Source organism: Neoarius graeffei, chromosome 27, assembly GCF_027579695.1.
Source record: "Neoarius graeffei isolate fNeoGra1 chromosome 27, fNeoGra1.pri, whole genome shotgun sequence".
Lineage (NCBI taxonomy): Eukaryota > Metazoa > Chordata > Actinopteri > Siluriformes > Ariidae > Neoarius > Neoarius graeffei.
In genome coordinates this window covers 20516855-20535181 of record NC_083595.1, presented here as the reverse complement: position 1 = coordinate 20535181, position 18327 = coordinate 20516855, and the positions used below count along the sequence as shown (strand labels likewise).

Sequence of the window (18327 nt, the reverse complement as noted above, 5' to 3'; positions counted from 1 at the left end):
AGCCAAGCAAACACACTGAATTCTTGGATTTTTCCCCCCTTTTTCATCAAAATTTTTATAAATTGCAATCATGTTTAGGTCATACACATATAATTTGGAATAAGCCAAATCCCACTGGTCACCAACATATGCAATGCAACAATTTGCCAATGTGTATTATGGGAATGTGTGATTCACATTTTGGAAATCAGCATTCTATGAACTATGCAATTAATGTGCAAATCTGCACAAACCATAGAATTAAATATCGAGAGAGCATGCTGGGCCCAATGGCTCCAGATCACAATGATCAACATGCATTAAAGGTTATATGGTTACATGACCAATTTATGTACCACGTAAGGCTGGGATCTACATTGTCCAAGAAATGTCATGGAACCTTGGCAATTTTGGTGACTTTGAAGCTGTATGTAGGTTTTAAAATGATGCCTCAGGTGCTGCTACAGGTAATATGTTTCACTCCATCATTTTCCCTTGGTCAGAGACTTTATCAGTCTGAGTTTTGGGAGAATCTATAAATGTATTAATTTATTTTCCTAATATTGTGAACCTGTAGTTCATTTTGTTTAAAACATTAAAGTCCTTCTTGTAGCATAGTTTTATTATTTATTTATTTATTTATTTATTTATTTATTTTGTTTAATGCAGACACAATAGGACATTGTTTTGCAGAAATAGAAAAGGTGTCTTCTCAGTCATAATTTTCCTTCAATAAAATTTTGTTCAAAATATTTTAAGAATTGAATTGAATCAAATTCGCAAATCGAATCAAATCATGACTAGAGTGTATTGTTACAGCTCTAATAGTATATGGGTGTACAGTCTTGGTCAGTTCTAGACACGACTTACTGTAATTTTTGAAGGCTGTGGGATTGGAGTAGAAGCAGGCTTTATCCTGGTGCTACTTGCAATTTTGCTGTTAAACTTGGCTGAAGTATCACTGGATAATACTGAGGTTCTTTGCTCCTGCCCAGGAGAACAGCAGGGCCTGGGGAGTTCTGGATTGCTGTTGATAGTCTGGAGGTAAGGGATGCCAAAGTGAATGTGAGTTTTGTTGTCTTCATTGGTGATGACACTTGGGGTTGAGCTATTATACCTATGCACATGCCAGTAATTTTGTCTTTGTGGTGTTACACAAAACAGAGTTTGACCTGTTTTGACCTCTGTCTCCTGTGCTTTATCAGAAACTCCTGTTGTGATTGTTGTTATCTCAGTTGGTGACTTTGTGCTGTCTGCTGAAAACAAACTGGTGAATTCAGGAATAACCGTTTGAGAATAAGTTGTCATAGTAAGAGGTGAGATTGATTGTTCAGGTGTGGAAGGGCTTTCAGTGGAAGGACAACTCTTATTATTCTGTGGTAAGACTGGTGCATTATGGACAATGTAAATTTGTTGTTTTGTGGTGCAACCACTTGTTGGGATTGCTGCAGTAGACTCCATATTCTCTGTAGTAGGACTTGTAATCTCAAGAGTAGCTGTGTTAAGGCTATGGGCTGGTGTCACCTTGATGTGGAGATGTTGACTTGGATTATGGGTGATTAACATATCCCCTTGCTGAATGTAAGCTCCATTTTGTATGGTTTGCATTTTGCAATTAATAAGCTGCTGTTTCTCTAAACTCTTTAAAAGAGGATTTCTAATTTGCTTTGTGCTGTTCTGGTGGTTGTTACTGTTTTTGAGTAAGGGACTACATTTAACTGCATTAACTTCATAATTGGCTTCATACTGTTGATTCCTCTCCTCATATATTTTCCAATTCACATGTTGTTTTAGAAGACTAAGGTTTTTATGAGTCAGTGTAGGGCTATCTGTTGGTTCAGTCTGAACCTCCTTTGTAGAGGTTTGTAAGTCTGAGAACCGTCTCCCAATCATTCCAGGCCGGAGGCTCTTACTAAAGTGACGGTATCTCTCCAGCTCTCTTGTTAAGCTCTCCTTCTCCCTGGCAAGTTCCTTGTTTCTGACTTCTTGCTGGGTAAGCTTTCTCTGGAGAGTTGCATATTCTGTTTTCCTATTGCAGATGGACTCTTCTGTGCCCATATAACTGTGTATCTTTTCCTTTAATATTTCCACTTCTTTGGTCAGATGACTGGATTTACTCTCTTCCTCTTTCAGCTGCTTATATAGAATGTGTTCTTGGTTGAAATTTTCCTCCTCAGCCAGTTGGTATTTAGAAAGCTCCTTCCTTGAAATCTCTAATTCTTCCATTAGGACTTTTTCATTGGAGCATTGCTTTTCCAAGGATTCACCCTCATTGGGTGTCTTTTGGAGATCATCTTCAACCATATTCTTCTCTCTGAGCTTCCTCCTGAGCCATTCTACTTCCTGTATTAAACCTTTTACTTTGTTGTCTTCTTGGTGAAAACCATTTTGGATGGGTCCCTTCATGTTATCTTGTTTTGCTTTGTTCCTCAAAAATTCCCTTTCAACAGCCTCCAAGGACTGAAGCCTCTTCTTCATCGTGCTGACTTTGAACTGAAGGGAATTGTTTTTCTCTTCTTCAGCTTTTAACTTGGTCTTAAGATCATCTCTTTCCTTGGTGGTAAAAGAGATTTTTTCCTCCATCTCCACTTTGATCTTCAAAGTTTTCTTGCTTTCTTCAATTAGCTTCTCGGTCACTAATGTGACTTTGTTCTGTTCGGCCTGAAGTTTATCAGTGCTATTTTGAACCTTGTTTTCCAGTTGCTTCAGTTTCTCTGCCATTGTTTTCCTTTCATCAACAAGCATTACTGTTAGTGTTTTCAATTTTGTAAGATCTTCCTTTAGTGTCCACTCTGTTTTCTCTAATAGACCTTCAGCAGCTTCTAGTTCCTTGATCCTTACTCTCAGATTATCTAGTTCATTGCACATATGTTTAGTTACTGTCTTTTCTTTTTCTAGGTTGCACTTGAGTGAGCTACATTCCTGATTGCTCTTTCCAAAGGCATCTTTTAATTTTTCAAGCTCCATAATTCTGTGATTCAGGCTGTCCACCTCTGCTTTCAGGCTGTGATTCTGGATGGACTCCCTTTCCAGCTTCTTCTTGAGGTCGTGACACAAATCTTCCATCTTGTTCAATTCCTCATCTTTTCCTTCCATTTCTATCACTCTTTTCCTTAACTCTTCCAGTTCTGACACAAGTCTAAAGTTTCCACTCTCACCATTGCTATTTATGTCCCGTAACTCCTGGAGTTCCTCTTCTGCCCTGTGAAGGGCCTTGTTGGACTCTTCAAGCTCATTCAGCTCTTGGCAAAGTGTAGACAGTTTCTGATGCAGGTGCCTGTTTTGGCTGTTCTCGTCAGTCAGTTGGGTGCACATGGCTTCCTGTTCTTGGTAGAACTGAACAGCCTGGTCATGTAATTCAGCCTCTAAGTGCAGTACTTTCCTTTCCATTCTTTGTGCTCTGATCTGCACAGAGTTCAGCTCTTCTTGGGCCTCACTGGCAGCAGCTTGCAGCTCCTGAACCTTTGTAGTTTGCTGAGCCAGCTCTTCTTTGACACACTGCTGTTCATCAACAACCAAGAGAGCAAATGACTTCAGTTTAGTTAGTTCGTCTTTAAGACTGGTGACTTTCCTGTTATTCTCTTCCTCTCTTTGTTCCTGGTGAGTCTTTTCTTGATCACTGAGTAGCTTCAATCTGATAAAAAAAAATACAAACATCAAAATGGACAATTGAAAACATGTCAGACATTGCAAACACATCAGTGTAGTCCATGGGGGGGAAAACATAGCAGACAAGTAAAAGATCCTATATCTTCTGTAAGATATGGTGGTACAGTGTCTTGCAAAAGTATTCATCCCCCTTGGTGTGTGTCCTGTTTTGTTGTATTACAAGCTGGAATTAAAATGGATTTTTGGAGGGTTTGTACCATTTGATGTACACAACATGCTTACCACTTTAAAGGTGCAAATTGTTGTTTTATTGTGACACAAACAATAATTAAGATGAAAAAAAATCCAGAAATCTGGAGTGTGCATAGCTATCCCCCCTTCACATAAAACCCCTAAATAAGAGCTGATCCAAACAATTCAGTAGTTGATTAAGATCCACCTGTGTGCAATCAAAGTGTCACATGATCTGTCACATGATGTCATCTGTATAAATCAAACTGTTCTGGAAGGACCCTGATTCTGCAACACTACTAAGCAAGCAACATGAAAACCAAGGAGCACTCCAAACATGTCAGAGACAAAGTTGTGAAGTATAGATCAGGGTTGGGTTATAAAAATATCCCAACTTGGAATATCACAGGGTGCACCATTAAATCCATTATAGCAAAATGGGAAAGAATATGTCACCACTACAAACCTGACAAGAGAAGGCTGCCCACCAAAACTCACAGACCAGGCAAGGAGGGCATTAATCAGAGATGCAACAAAGACACCAAAAATAACACTGAAGGAGTCGCAAAGATCTACAGCAGAGATGGGAGTATCTGTGCATGGGACCATTTTAAGCAGTGCACTCCACAGAGTGGGGCTTTATGGAAGAGTGGCCAGAAAAACGACACTGCTTCAGAAAACACGTTTGGAGTTTGCCCAGCAGCGTGTGGTAGACTCCCCAAACACATGGAAAATGATTCTCTGGTCAAATGAGACTACAATTGATCTTTTTGGCCATCATGGGAAATGCCATGTGTGGTGAAAACCCAACACCCTGAGAAAACCATTCCTACAGTGAAGCATGGTGGTGATAGCATCATGCTGCAGGGATGTTTTTCATCTGCAGGGACAGGAAAGCTAGTGAGGACTGAAGGAAAGATGGATGGGATTAAATACAAGGCAATTCTGGAGGAAAACCTTGTTGAGTCAGCCAGAGGTTTGTGAGAGGGACGAAGGTTCACGTTCCAGCAGGACAATGACCCAAAACATACTGCTAAAGCTACACTGGAGAGGGTTAAAGGGAAAGATTTAAATGTCTTAGAGTGGCCTAATCAAAGCCCAGACCTTAATCCAATTGAGAATAAGTGGCATAACTTGATTGCTGTACACCAATGCAATCCATCTAGTTTAAAGGAGCTGGAGCAGTTTTGCCATGAATGGGCAAAAATCCCAGTGGTTAGATGTACTAAGCTAATAGAGACATACCCCAAGAGACTTGCAGCTGTAATTGCAGCAAAAGTTGACTCTACAAAGTACTGACTTTTTTTTTTTGGGGGGGGGGGGTACCTGTGCACACTCCAGATTTCTGTTTTTTTTTAATCTTATTGTTTGTGTCACAATAAAACAACAATTTTAACCTTTAAAGTTGTAGGCACATTGTGTAAATCAAATGGTGCTAACCCCCTAAAAATCCATTTTAATTCCAGCTTGTATATGACAAAACAGGACAAACACAAAGGGGGCTGAATACTTTTGCAAGACCCTGTAGATGATTAGTGTTGAAAGCAGCAGATTTTATTAATGGTCCCACTAATAAGTCATATGACCTCATAATTGTATTGATTATATTTATCCTGTCCAAAATTTATTATATTTCATGATAGTTATGTCCCAGTTCTATTCTGCATTCTATTACACACACACACACACATCACATTATCTCTAGCCGCTTTATCCTTCTACAGGGTCGCAGGCAAGCTGGAGCCTATCCCAGCTGACTACGGGCGAAAAGCGGGGTACACCCTGGACAAGTCGCCAGGTCATCACAGGGCTGACACATAGACACAGACAACCATTCACACTCACATTCACACCTACGGTCAATTTAGAGTCACCAGTTAACCTAACCTGCATGTCTTTGGACTGTGGGGGAAACCGGAGCACCCGGAGGAAACCCACGCGGACACGGGGAGAACATGCAAACTCCACACAGAAAGGCCCTCGCCGGCCCCGGGGCTCGAACCCAGGACCTTCTTGCTGTGAGGCGACAGCGCTAACCACTACACCACCGCGCCGCCCCTGCATTCTATTAAATATACAAAAATTGTACCATAGGTGGAATGGCATAAAGATGAGCAGGACAGTGAAGCTACACAACATAAAATTTTGATGCATGTACTGATAAAAATGATGCTGAATGAAGAGTGCTTGGGTAACATGATTAGGTGGGTAGCTGAACTTCACTGGCCACTGCAGATAGGGGCATATTTTGTGCACACAGATGGGAATGGGAGGCAGATTCAAGGAGTACAAAATCATTCCAATGTTGTACTTCTCCTACTTATCAGTGAGAGAACTAATCTTAACAAATATTTCCAAATGCAACTTTAAGTGATACTGATCGAATTCTCAAACACTTGGAAAATTTGCAATGTCACAAAAGTCCTGTCTAACTGAAAGTTGATGAATATGTTCCTGACATATGTGCTATGGTCAGGCTTACCAGGTGGACATGACAAAGAATCCCAATTGCATAAAAAGTCAAGCTTTCCAAAAAGTTTTATTCATTTATTTATTTGTTTGTTTATTTTTTAAACCAAAGATTTAAGTAGTCTAAAAGTTTCAGACATTGAATAAAAAAAATGTAGTCAGCTGCACTTCACTTTTTTTTTGTGCTGAATCCCTCAAATGTATGCAGTATGTATGAGAGAGAAGAATGCAGGTATTAGATGTATTAGATATTTTCAATGGAATCTGGCCTTGCTATTGAGAGAGCGTCACTGGATTTCATAGTAAGGTATGCGAGGGGGGTAAATCATTACTATTAAATCAAACACTAACTGTATTTTAGGAATGAAATTACTCAATATCTATTAAAACTGCACCAGTTGAATGGACAAAATAATGAAAGAGAAAAGAACGAGATCAGAGTTTCTGCTTTGGTACATTTCTTTGGCACTTTTACTTACCAAAAAAAGCCAATATAATTTTTGTAATTACTTTTTCCATCCATCCATCCATCCATCCATCTTCTACCGCTTATTCAGATCCAGGTCATGGGGGTAGCAGCCTAAGCAGAGCAGCCCAGACTTCCCTCTCCCCGGCCACCTCCACCAGTTCTTCCAGGGCAATACCAAGGCATTCCCAGGCCAGCCGAGAGATGTAATCTCTCTAGCATGTCCTGGGTCTGCCCTGGGGTCTCCTCCCGGTGGGGCATGCCCAGAAAATCTCCCTTGGGAGGCATCCAGGGGGCATCCTAACAAGGTGCCTGAACCACCTCAACTGACTCCTTTCAATGTGGAGGAGCAGCGGTTCTACTCTGAGTATCTCCCGAATGACCAAGCTTCTCACCCTGTCTCTAAGGGAGAGCCCAGCCACCCTGCGGAGAAAACTCATTTCTACTGCTTGTATCCACGATCTCATTCTTTCCATCACTACCCATAGCTCGTGACCATAGGTGAGAGTGGGAACGTAGATGGACCAGTAAATTGAGAGCTTTGCCTTTTGGCTCAGCTCTCTCTTTACCACCACAGACAGGTTTAGCGTCCGCATCACTGCTGACGCTGCACTGATCCATCTGTCCAACTCCTGCTCCCCCTTACCCTCACTCATGAACAAAACCCCAAGATACTTAAACTCCTCCACTTTAGGTAGCACCTCCCCCAACACAGAGTAGGCACTCCACCCGTTTCCAGCTGAGCGCCATGGCCACGGGCTTGGAGATGCTGATCCTCATCCCAGCTGCTTCACACTCAGCTGCAAACCGTCCCAGTGCAAGGTGTAAGTCACAGATTGATGAAGCCAACAGGACCACATCATCCACAAAAAGCAGAGATGTGATCCTGCTGCCACTAACCTGGACACCCTCTGCCCCTTGGCTGTGCCTAGAAAATCTGGCCATAAAAGTTATGAACAGAACCGGTGACAAAGGGCAGCCCTGGCGGAGTCCAACATGCACTGGGAATGAGTGCCACTTACTGCTGGCAATGCGAATCAAACTCCTGCTCCAGTCATACAGGGTCCAAATGGCCTGCAGTAGTGGGCCCTGAACCCCATACTCCTGAAGCACCCCCCACAGGGCACCATGAGGGACATGGTCGTAAGCCTTCTCCAGGTCCACAAAACACATAGACCAGTTGGGCAAACTCCCATGCACACTCCAGTACCCTTGCAAGGGTAAAGAGCTGGTCCAGTGTTCCACGACCAGGACAAAAACTGCATTGCTCCTCCTGAATCTGAGGTTCAACTATCGACCAGACTCTCCTCTCCAGCACCCCAGCATAGGCTTTCCCAGGGAGGCTGAGAAGTGTGATCCCCCTATAGTTGGAACACACTCTCCAGTCCCCCTTTTTAAAAAGGGGGACCACCACCCTAGTCTGCCAATCCAGAGGCACTGTCCCCGACCTCCATGCAATGTTGAAGAGGCATGTCAGCCAAGACAGCCCAACAACATCCAGTGCCTTCAGGAACTCAGGACAAATCTCATCCACCCCCAGAGCCCAGCCACCGAGGAGCTTTATAACCACCTTGGCAACCTCAGCCCCTGTGATGGGTGAGTCCTCCCAAGCACCCTCAGACTCTGCATCCTCCTCGGACAACATGAAGGTAGGATTGAGGAGAGCCTCAAAGTATTCCTTCCACCATCAGATGATGTCCCCAGTTGAGGTCAACAGCACTCCATCCTCGCTGTAAACAGTAGGGACAGAGTACTGCTTTCCCTTCCTGAGCCACCAGATGGTTTGCCAGAATCTCTTCGAGGCTGACTGAAAGTCACTTTCCATGGCCTCACCTAACTCCTCCCACACCCGAGTTTTTGCTTCAGTGACCGCCAGAGCTGCATTCCACTTGGCCTGTTGGTATCTGTCAGCTGCCTCTGGAGACCCACAGGCTAACCAAGCCTGACATGACTTCTTCTTCAGCTTGATGGCTCCCCTCACCACAGGTGTCCACCACCAGGTTCGGGGATTACCACCACGACAGGCACCAACAACCTTGCAGCCGCAGCTCTGCACAGCCACCTCAGGAATGGAGGTGCAGAACATGGTCCACTCAGACTCAATGTCTCCACCCTTGCCCGATATGCAGTTGAAGCTCTGCCGGATGTGGCAGTTGAAGATCCGATGGACGGGAGCCTCCGCCAGATGTTCCCAGCATACCCTTACTAAGCGTTTGGGCCTGCCAGGTCTATCTGGCCTCCTCCCTAATCCAGCTCACCACCAGGTAGTGATCAGTTGACTGCTCTGCTCCTCTCTTCACCCAAGTGTCCAAGACATACGGTCGTAGATCAGATGAAACGATGACAAAGTCAATCATCGATCTACGGCCTAGGCTTTCCTTGTGCCATGTGCACTTATGGACACCCTTATGCTCAAACATGATGTTTGTTATGGCCAAACCGTGCATGGCACAGAAGTCCAACAACTGAACACCACTCGGGTTCAGATCAGGCAGGCCATTCCTCCCAATCACACCCCTCCAGGTTTCACCATCATTGGCCAGGTGAGCATTAAGTCCCCCAGTAAAACAATGTGTACTGTACCCCTCCTTGAATCACCACCTTAACATGGTGGAGGGGTTTGCGTGCCTCAGGGATTCTAGGAGCTATGTTGTCAGGGCAATTGCCCCTGGTAGGTTCTCCCAAGGCAAACAGGTCCTAGATGAGAGGTCAAACAAAGAGAAGTTTAAAATGACCCTTATGAAAGAAAAAACAGGTATCCAAGTACCCTCGCCTGGACCAGGGATACCGGGGCCCCACCCTGGAGGCCTGAGGGAGGAGCTTGTTGGCGAATGCCTGGGGGCCAGGCCTATGTCTGTGGGGCCCAGCCGGGCCCAGCCCGAATGAGCAACACGGAACCACTCTCCTGTGGACCCACCACCTGCAGGAGGTGCCATAAGGGTCCGGTGCACTGTGGATCGGGTGGCAGCCAAAGGCGGAGGCCCTGGCATACTGATCCCCTGCTGACAAAACTGGCTTTTGGGACATGGATTGTCACCTCTCTGGTGGGAAAGGAGCCTGAGCTTGTGTGTGAGGTTGAGCAGTACCAACTAGATATAGTTGGGTTTACCTCAACGCATAGCTTAGGATCTGGAACCAATTTCCTGAAGAGGGGTTGGACTGGCTTCCATGCTGGAATAATTACTTTTTATTATGCAAATTTTTGTAGTTAATGAAAAAGTATTTTTTTACAAAGTAATTTTTGGTATTTGTCATAGTGTCAGGAATAATGCAGTTTATGAGATAAATTAGTATAATTTTGGGCAATGTTAATTACCACTGCTGAGAGAAAACACAAATTTTGGGCTATACAAAAATGACATCAAGTAAAATTAATATTTAATTTTACTTAATGTTTAAGTAGCTAGTAGCAGTGGCTAGACCCAGCTTGGAGCTGGTCTAGAATGGAGAAGTAAGATGCCTCCTTCCCTCCACTAGTCTGGGTGCTCACCTTGGGCAAGTGACAGTACACCCTCAGCCTCCCTCGCTGGGGTTATGGCGTGTATGTACTCAAACCTGGTGAGTACCCGTTAGGTAGTGCTTCCTGCGTTATTCTCTTGTTAGAGTAAGAAGCTACTGACCCTGCTTGTGTCATAAAATGGGGGCGAAAGAAGGATTTCATACCAGTTCGGCCCAAAGTATTCACTTGAGGCATGGCGTCCCTTGTGAATTATTAGCTTTGTTAGACAACCACTATGGATTTACCAGAATTAGCAAACCCTATACTGTACTTCCAGCTCCGGGAGTGAGCAGGAATTCAGCCTTCTATACAGAAGCTAATCGATCCTCAGATCAACAGAATGATGACGCATCCGTAAACCGTGTTTCACGGGGGGAAATGTCTGAGAATAGCCAACGTGTGAAGGTCCTTTTGCGTTGTAAGAAACCACTTTTCATGGGAACATTCAACGCAAACACTTTAAGAGAAGAGCACAGAGTTATGGAACTAGAGCATCGTAACCATCACCAAGGCATTGAAATACTGGGAGTTCAAGAGCATCGCATCATTCATGATGACCCTATCGAGTTCAGAAAGATCAGTCCCAGCTATTTGATTACATCCTCAGGCTGGAGAAATGAAGCACAAGCTTCCCAAGGTGGAGTCGGCCTAATATTAGGTCAGAAAGCAAGAAAAGCTCTTTTTAAAGTAAACAGTATCAGCAAAAGAATTATGATCGCCGAATTTGATGGCAATCCTAAAACTACAGTGCTTGTTGTATATGCACCGACCAACTGTGCAGATGAAGAGGAAGTCGAGGAATTTTATGACAAACTGAGAAACACTCTTCAGGATGTCCCGCCACATAACTTTCTTGCATGTGTTGGTGATTTTAATGCAAGAATAGGATCAGATGACACACCATTCACATATTATGATAAAACTAACAGGAATGGAAAATACCTTGGTGAATTATTATCAGAGTTCAGCCTGATAGCAGTCAACACACAGTTCCAAAAGCGACCAGGAAAACTTTGGACCTTTAGAGACAGGGCATCAGGTTCACCAAGACAACTGGACTACTTCTTAGTTCGTCGAAAATGGAGGAACAGTATCCAGAATGCTGAAGCACATAATACGTTCAGTACACTGGGATCTGACCACCGGGTAGTTTGGGCCAAAATCAGACTGAGCCTCAGAACATCCAAGACGGACAAGAAGATAAAATATGACTGGCACCAGTTCTCTACTGATTTAGAGTTGCAGCGGAAGTACACAGTTGCTGTCAAAAACAGGTACCAAATCCTGGAAGATGAGGATAATGGGGTGAAGTATGAAAAGTTTGTTAAAGCCAATTGTCAAGCTATGGATGAATGCCTGCCTAGGAAAGCAAAAAGGAATGAATCTCTTAGGTCATCAAACACAAGAGTGGCTACAGCCCACCAGGAGGCACTAATGGCTCAGAGACAGTATGAAAACACCAACACTGATGAAGATAAGGAAACCTGGTCTCAGGCAATTAGGAATTTATATCAAGTGTACGATCAAGTGAGGGAGGGTGAAATCAAGGCACAAATACGTAACATTGAAGCAGCTCATGGTGCCCAAAAATATGGCGAGGCATAGACAGTAAATGAGATCACTGGTAGGAAAGGAGCTAAAGAAGGACAAGTAGCGGGATCATGTCCTAAAGAATGGGTGAACATGTGGTTCTCCCATTTCAAGAATCTCCTTGGTAATACTCCAGAAGTAGAAGACCCAGATGAAGAAATTATAAACATGTTTGAAGACCTTGAGATCAATGATAACTTGTTCACCATGGAAGAGTTTAGGAAAGTGAAATCTTCATTAAAAATAGGGAAAGCAGCTGGGCCAGATGACTTACCTCCTGAAGTATTCAAGCTATGCGACTTTGATGACATATGTCTAGACTTCTGCAATCAAGCTCTGACTAAGAATGACCGACCCGATATATGGTCGTTCATGAATATCGTCTCTGTGCCGAAATCTGGGGACCTGTCAAAGCCTGATAACTACAGGGGAATCAGCCTGCTCTGTATAATAGCCAAAATGTTTAACCTGCTGATCTTAAACCAAATTAGAGTTGTAATTGACAACCAACTCAAAATAAATCAGAAAAGCTTCCGCCCCAAAAGATCAACTGTGGCCCAAATATTAACACTCAGAAGAATAATAGAGGGAGTCAAAGCTAAAAACATCAAGGCTATAATAACCTTTATTGACTTCAAAAAAGCATTTGACTCGATACATCGAGGAAAAATGTTGCGTATTTTCAAAGCTTATGGGATTCCACCAAACCTACTGCAAGCAATTGAGAAAATGTACACCAACACAAAGGCCAAAGTGATCTCTCCAGATGGAGAAACAGAGATGTTTAACATCACTGCTGGAGTACTACAGGGTGATACGCTAGCTCCTTTCCTATTCATAATCGTTCTAGACTATGCCTTAAGAAGAGCTATGGCTGGTAAAGAAGAAGACCTGGGATTTACCATCATCCCCAGAAGATCTCGAAGACATCCTAAAGAAGTTTTGACTGACTTAGACTTTGCGGATGACATAGCTTTACTATCAGATGAGATTGAACAAGCCCAGGAATTGCTGCTAAGAGTGGAAAAAGAATGTAAAAAAAGTAGGACTTGGATTAAATGCTAAGAAAACAAAATCACTTGCTTACAACATTAAAGATCTTAATCCAATACATACATTAGATGGTAGTGAACTTGAATGGAAAGATGACTTTAAATACTTGGGGTCATGGGTTGATAGCTCAGAAAAAGACATCAGTGTAAGAAAAGCACAAGCCTGGCAAGCTCTGAATGGTATGACAAAAATATGGAAGTCCAATATGAGTAGAGGTCTGAAAATTAGATTCTTCACAGCCACTATCAAATCAGTTTTACTTTATGGGTGTGAGAGCTGGACTTTGTCAGAGACTCAAGAAAAATCACTGAATGGGTCATACACTAGAATGCTCCAGAAAGTTTTAAATATCCACTGGAGCAGCCACACACCAAATGAGCAGCTCTATGGTGAGCTACCAGCAATCAGTGATAAAATTGCTTCACGTAGACTACAACTAGCTGGCCACTGCTATCGCCATTCAGAGCTGAGCACGCAGAAACTGGTGCTTTGGGACCCTACACACGGACATCAGAAGAGAGGCAGACCGAAAACAACATATATTGACACGTTGAAGAGAGACACTGGAACATCCCACACCAGTGAGATAGCTTCATTGATGGCTGACACAAAGATTTGGAAATCTCTGGTGGTCGCCCGCCTGAGGGCGACCAAATTAATGAATGAATAATGTTTAAGGTTAATTAAACAGCTGAGAACAAGATAATGTTCTGATAACAAATATTACTTTATGCTATGGCTATTAAGAACATTTTATGACCTTCACCAACTTTGTTATGGTTTCACCTCCATTTGTTTGTTTGTCTGTTCCCAATGCAAGTCAAAGTAGTGAACTGGTTTAGAGGAAATTTTGAAGAAAGATGGGTCAATGAACAGTTGATTAGATTTCGATGCAAATTCAGATATGTATGTGGATTCAGGATTCAGATAGACTATGTTTGCAGAGCCAGGATTTTTTTTGTCTGTTCCCAACACAAGTCAAAAAGTAGTGAACGGATTTTGATGAACTTCGGTGTACAGCTTTTGTCTTATCCTAGGTTCAAGTGCGTTGATTTTGAGGTTGATGTGTCTTGGCAGACATACAATGGTGCTTGAAAGTTTGTGAACCCTTTAGAAATTTCTATATTTCTGTATAAATATGACCTAAAACATCATCAGATTTTCACACAAGTCCAAAAAGTTGATAAAGAGAACCCAGTTAAACAAATGAGACAAAAATATTATACTTGGTCCATTTATTTATTGAGGAAAATGATCCAATATTACATATCTGTGAGTGGCAAAAGTATGTGAATCTCTAGGATTAGCAGTTAATTTGAAGGTGAAATTAGAGCCAGGTGTCTTTAATCAGTGGGATGACAATCAGATGTGAGTGGGCACCCTGTTTTATTTAAAGAACAGGGATCTATCAAAGTCTGATCTTCACAACACATATTTTTGGAAGTGTATCATAGCACACACAAAGGGGTTTGTGTGCTTGAATGATCCTAGGAGCTATGTTGTCGGGGGCATTACACCCCTGTTAGGGTCTCCCAAGGCAGACAGGTCCTAGGTGACAGGCCAGACTAAGAGCAGTTCACCAAAACCCCTTATGGATAACAATCGATCAAGGACCATGACATCGCCCGGTATGGCACAGCCGGGGCCCCACCCTGGAGCCAGGCCCTGGGCTGGGGCTCATATGCCAGCGCTTGGTGGCCAGGCCTTTGCCATTTGCCGGACTCAGCCCGAAGCGGTGATGTGGGCCCGACCTCCTGTGGATTCACCACCCACAGAGGTAGCTGTAGGGGACTGGTGCAGTGTGGACTGGGCGGCAGTCGAAGGCAGGGGCCTCGACAACCTGATCCCCAAACACAGCAGCTAGCTGTTGGGACATGGAATGTCACTTCGCTGGGGGGGAAAGAGCTTGAGCTTGTGCGGGAGGTTGAGATGTACCGGCTAGAGAAAGTCAGGCTGACCTCCACGCACAGCTTGGGCTCCAGAACCCAGCTCCTCAAGAGGGGCTGGACTCTCCACTTCTCTGGAGTCACCCATGGTGAGTGGCGGCGGGCTGGTGTGGGCTTGCTTATAGCTCCCTGGCTCAGCCACCATGTGTTGGAGTTTACCCCAGTGAACGAGAGGGTCGCCTCTCTGCGCCTTCGGATTGGGGAGAGGGCTCTTGCTGTTGTTTGTGCCTTCAGGCCGAATAGCAGTATAGAGTATCCGGCCTTCTTGGAGTCCCTGGGAGGGGTACGGAGAGGTGCTCAGACTGGGAAGTCCATTGTTCTACTGGGGGACTTCAATGTTCACGTGGGTGACAACAGTGATACCTGGAGGGGCGTGGTTGGGAGGAACGGCCTCCCCGATTTGAACCCGAGTGGTGTTTTGTTATTGAACTTCTGTGCTAGTCACGGTTTGTCCATAACGAACACCATGTTCGAGCATAGGGGTGTCCATAAGTGCACGTGGCACCGGGACACCTTAGGTCGGAGGTCGATGATCGACTTTGTTGTCATTTCATCGGATCTCTGGCCCTATGTCTTGGACACTCAGGTGAAGAGAGGGGCTGAGCTGTCAACTGATCACCACCTGGTGGTGAGTTGGATCTGCTGGCAGAGGAGGAAGCCGGACAGACCTGGCAGGCCCAAACGTATGGTGAGGGTCTGCTGGGAACATCTGGCCGAGCACTCTGTCGGGGAGGTCTTTAACTCCCACCTCCGGGAGAGCTTTTCCCAGCTTCTGAGGGAGGCGGGGGACATTGAGTCTGAGTGGACCATGTTCTCTGCCTCCACTGTCGATACGGCTGTTCAGAGCTGTGGCCGCAAGGTCTCCAGTGCCTGTCGTGGCAGCAATCCCTGAACCCGGTGGTGGACACCAGAAGTAAGGGATGCTGTCAAGCTGAAGAAGGAGTCCTATTGGGCCATGTTGGCCTCTGGAACTCCTGAGGCAGCTGACAGGTATTGGTAGGCCAGGCATGCCGCAGCTTGGGTAGTTGCGGAGGCAAAAACTCGGAACTGGGAGGAGTTCGGTGAGGCCATGGAGGAGGACTATCTTGAAGAAATTCTGGCAAACCGTCTGGTGCCTCAGGAGGGGGAAGCAGTACTCTGCCAACACTGTTTACAGTGCGGGTGGGGAGCTGTTGACATCGACTGGGGACATTGTCGGGCAGTGGAAGGAATACTTAGAGGATCTCCTCAATCCCACCATCACGTCTTCCATTGAGGAAGCGGAGGCTGATGATTCAGAGGTGGACTCGTGCATTACCCAAGCCGAAGTCACTGAGGTGGTTAGCAAGCTCCTCGGTGGCAAGGCACCGGGGGTGGATGAAATCTGCCCTGAGTATCTCAAGTCTCTGGATGTTGTGGGGCTGTCTTGGCTGACATGCCTCTGCAACATCGCGTGGTGGTTGGGGACAGTGCCTCTGGAGTGGCAGACTGGGGTGGTGGTCCCTCTTTTTAAGAAAGGAGACTGAAGAGTGTGCTCCAATTATAGGGGAATCACACTTCTCAGCCTCCCAGGGAAGGTTTACTACAGGGTACTGGAGAGGAGAATTCGGCCAATAGTCGAACCTCAGATCCAGGAGGAACAATGCAGTTTTTGTCCTGGTCGAGGAACACTGGACCAGCTCTATACCCTTCATAGGGTGCTTGAGGGGTCATGGGAGCTTGCCCAACCAGTCCACATGTGCTTTGTGGATCTGGAGAAGGCATTCGACCATGTCCCTCATGGTATTCTGTGGGGGGTGCTTCGGGAGTATGGGGTTCGGGACTCTTTGCTAAGGGCTGTCCGGTCCCTGTACGAACAGAGCAGGAGTCTGGTTTGCATTGCCGGCAGTAAGTCAGACCTGTTCCCAGTACATGTTGGACTCAAGCAGGGCTGCCCTTTGTCACCGGTTCTGTTCATAATCTTTAAGGACAGAATTTCTAGGTGTAGCCAGCGGCCAGAAGGAATCCTGTTTGGGAACCACAGGATTTCATCTCTGCTTTTTTTGCAGATGATGATGTCCTGTTGGCTTCTTCAAACCAGGACCTTCAGCATGCACTGGGGTGGTTTGCAGTCGAGTGTGAAGCGGCTGGGATGAGAATCAGCACCTCCAAGTCCGAGGCCATGGTTCTCGACCGGAAAAGGTTGGCTTGCCCTCTCCAGGTTGGTGGAGAAGTCCTGCCTCAAGTGGAGGAGTTTAAGTATCTTGGGATCTTGTTCACGAGTAAGGGAAGTATAGAGCATGAGATCGACAGGCGGATTGGTGCGGCCTCCGTAGTGATGCGGTCACTTTATCGGTCTGTCGTGGTGAAGACGGAGCTGAGCCAAAAGGCGAAGCTCTCGATTTACCAGTCGATCTATGTTCCGACTCTCAACTATGGTCATGAGCTTTGGGTAATGACCGAAAGAACAAGATTGCGGATACAAGCGGCCAAAATGAGTTTCCTTCACAGCGTGGCTGGGCGCTCCCTTAGAGATAGGGTGAGAAGCACAGTCACTCGGGAGGAGCTCGGAGTAGAACCGCTGCTCCTCCACATCGAGAGGAATCAGGTGAGGTGGCTCGGGCATCTCTTTCAGATGCCTCCTGGACGCCTCCCTGGGGAGGTGTTCCAGGCATGTCCCCCTGGGAGGAGGCCCCGGGGAAGACCCAGGACATGTCTCTCGGTTGGCCTGGGAACACCTCGGTGTTCTTCCCAAGGAGCTGGCCGAGGTATCTGGGGAAAGGGAAGGTTGGGCTTCCATGCTCAGACTGCTGCCTCCGCAACCCGGCCCCGGATAAGCGGAAGAAGATGAGATGAGACCAGATCATAGCAGAAACAAAAGAGATTTCTGAGGACCTCAGAAAAAGTGTTGTTGATGCTCATCAGTCTGGAAAAGGTTACAAAACCATCTCTAAAGAGTTTGGACTCCACCAATCCACAATCAGACAGATTGTGTACAAATGGAGGAAATTCAAGACCATTGTTACCCTCCCCAGGAGTGGTGTGTAATAGTCGGCGAGGTCACAAAGGACCCCAGGTAACTTCTAAGCAACTGAAGGCCTCTCTCACATTGGCTAATGTTAATACTCATGAGTCCACCATCAGGAGAACACTGAAGAACAGTGGTGTGCATGGCAGGGTTACAAGGAGAAAGCCACTGCTCTCCAAAAAGATCATTGCTCCTCATCTGCAGTTTGCTAAAGATCACTTGGATAAGCGAGAAGGCTATTGGAAAAATGTTTTGTGGATGGATGAGACCAAAATAGTACTTTTTGGTTTAAATGAGAAGCATTATGTTTGGAGAAAGGAAAACACTGCATTCCAGCATAAGAACCTTATCCCATCTGTGAAACATGGTGGTGGTAGTATCATGGTTTGGGCCTGTTTTGCTGCATCTGGGCCAGGATGGCTTGCCATCATTGATGGAACATTTAATTCTGAATTATACCAACAAATTCTAAGGGAAAAAGTCAGGACATCTGTCCATG

At 45.2% G+C, this 18327-nt stretch overlaps 1 protein-coding gene across 1 annotated transcript in view; it reads right to left on the bottom strand.

The window, feature by feature from the left end:
* Positions 1-18327, bottom strand: part of filip1l (filamin A interacting protein 1-like) — a 118968-nt gene that overhangs the window by 44882 nt on the left and 55759 nt on the right. Inside the window, exon 4 of the mRNA XM_060911145.1 lies at positions 850-3613. Coding sequence (XP_060767128.1) covers positions 850-3613 — 2764 coding nt within the window. The remainder of the gene's footprint in view (positions 1-849; positions 3614-18327) is intronic.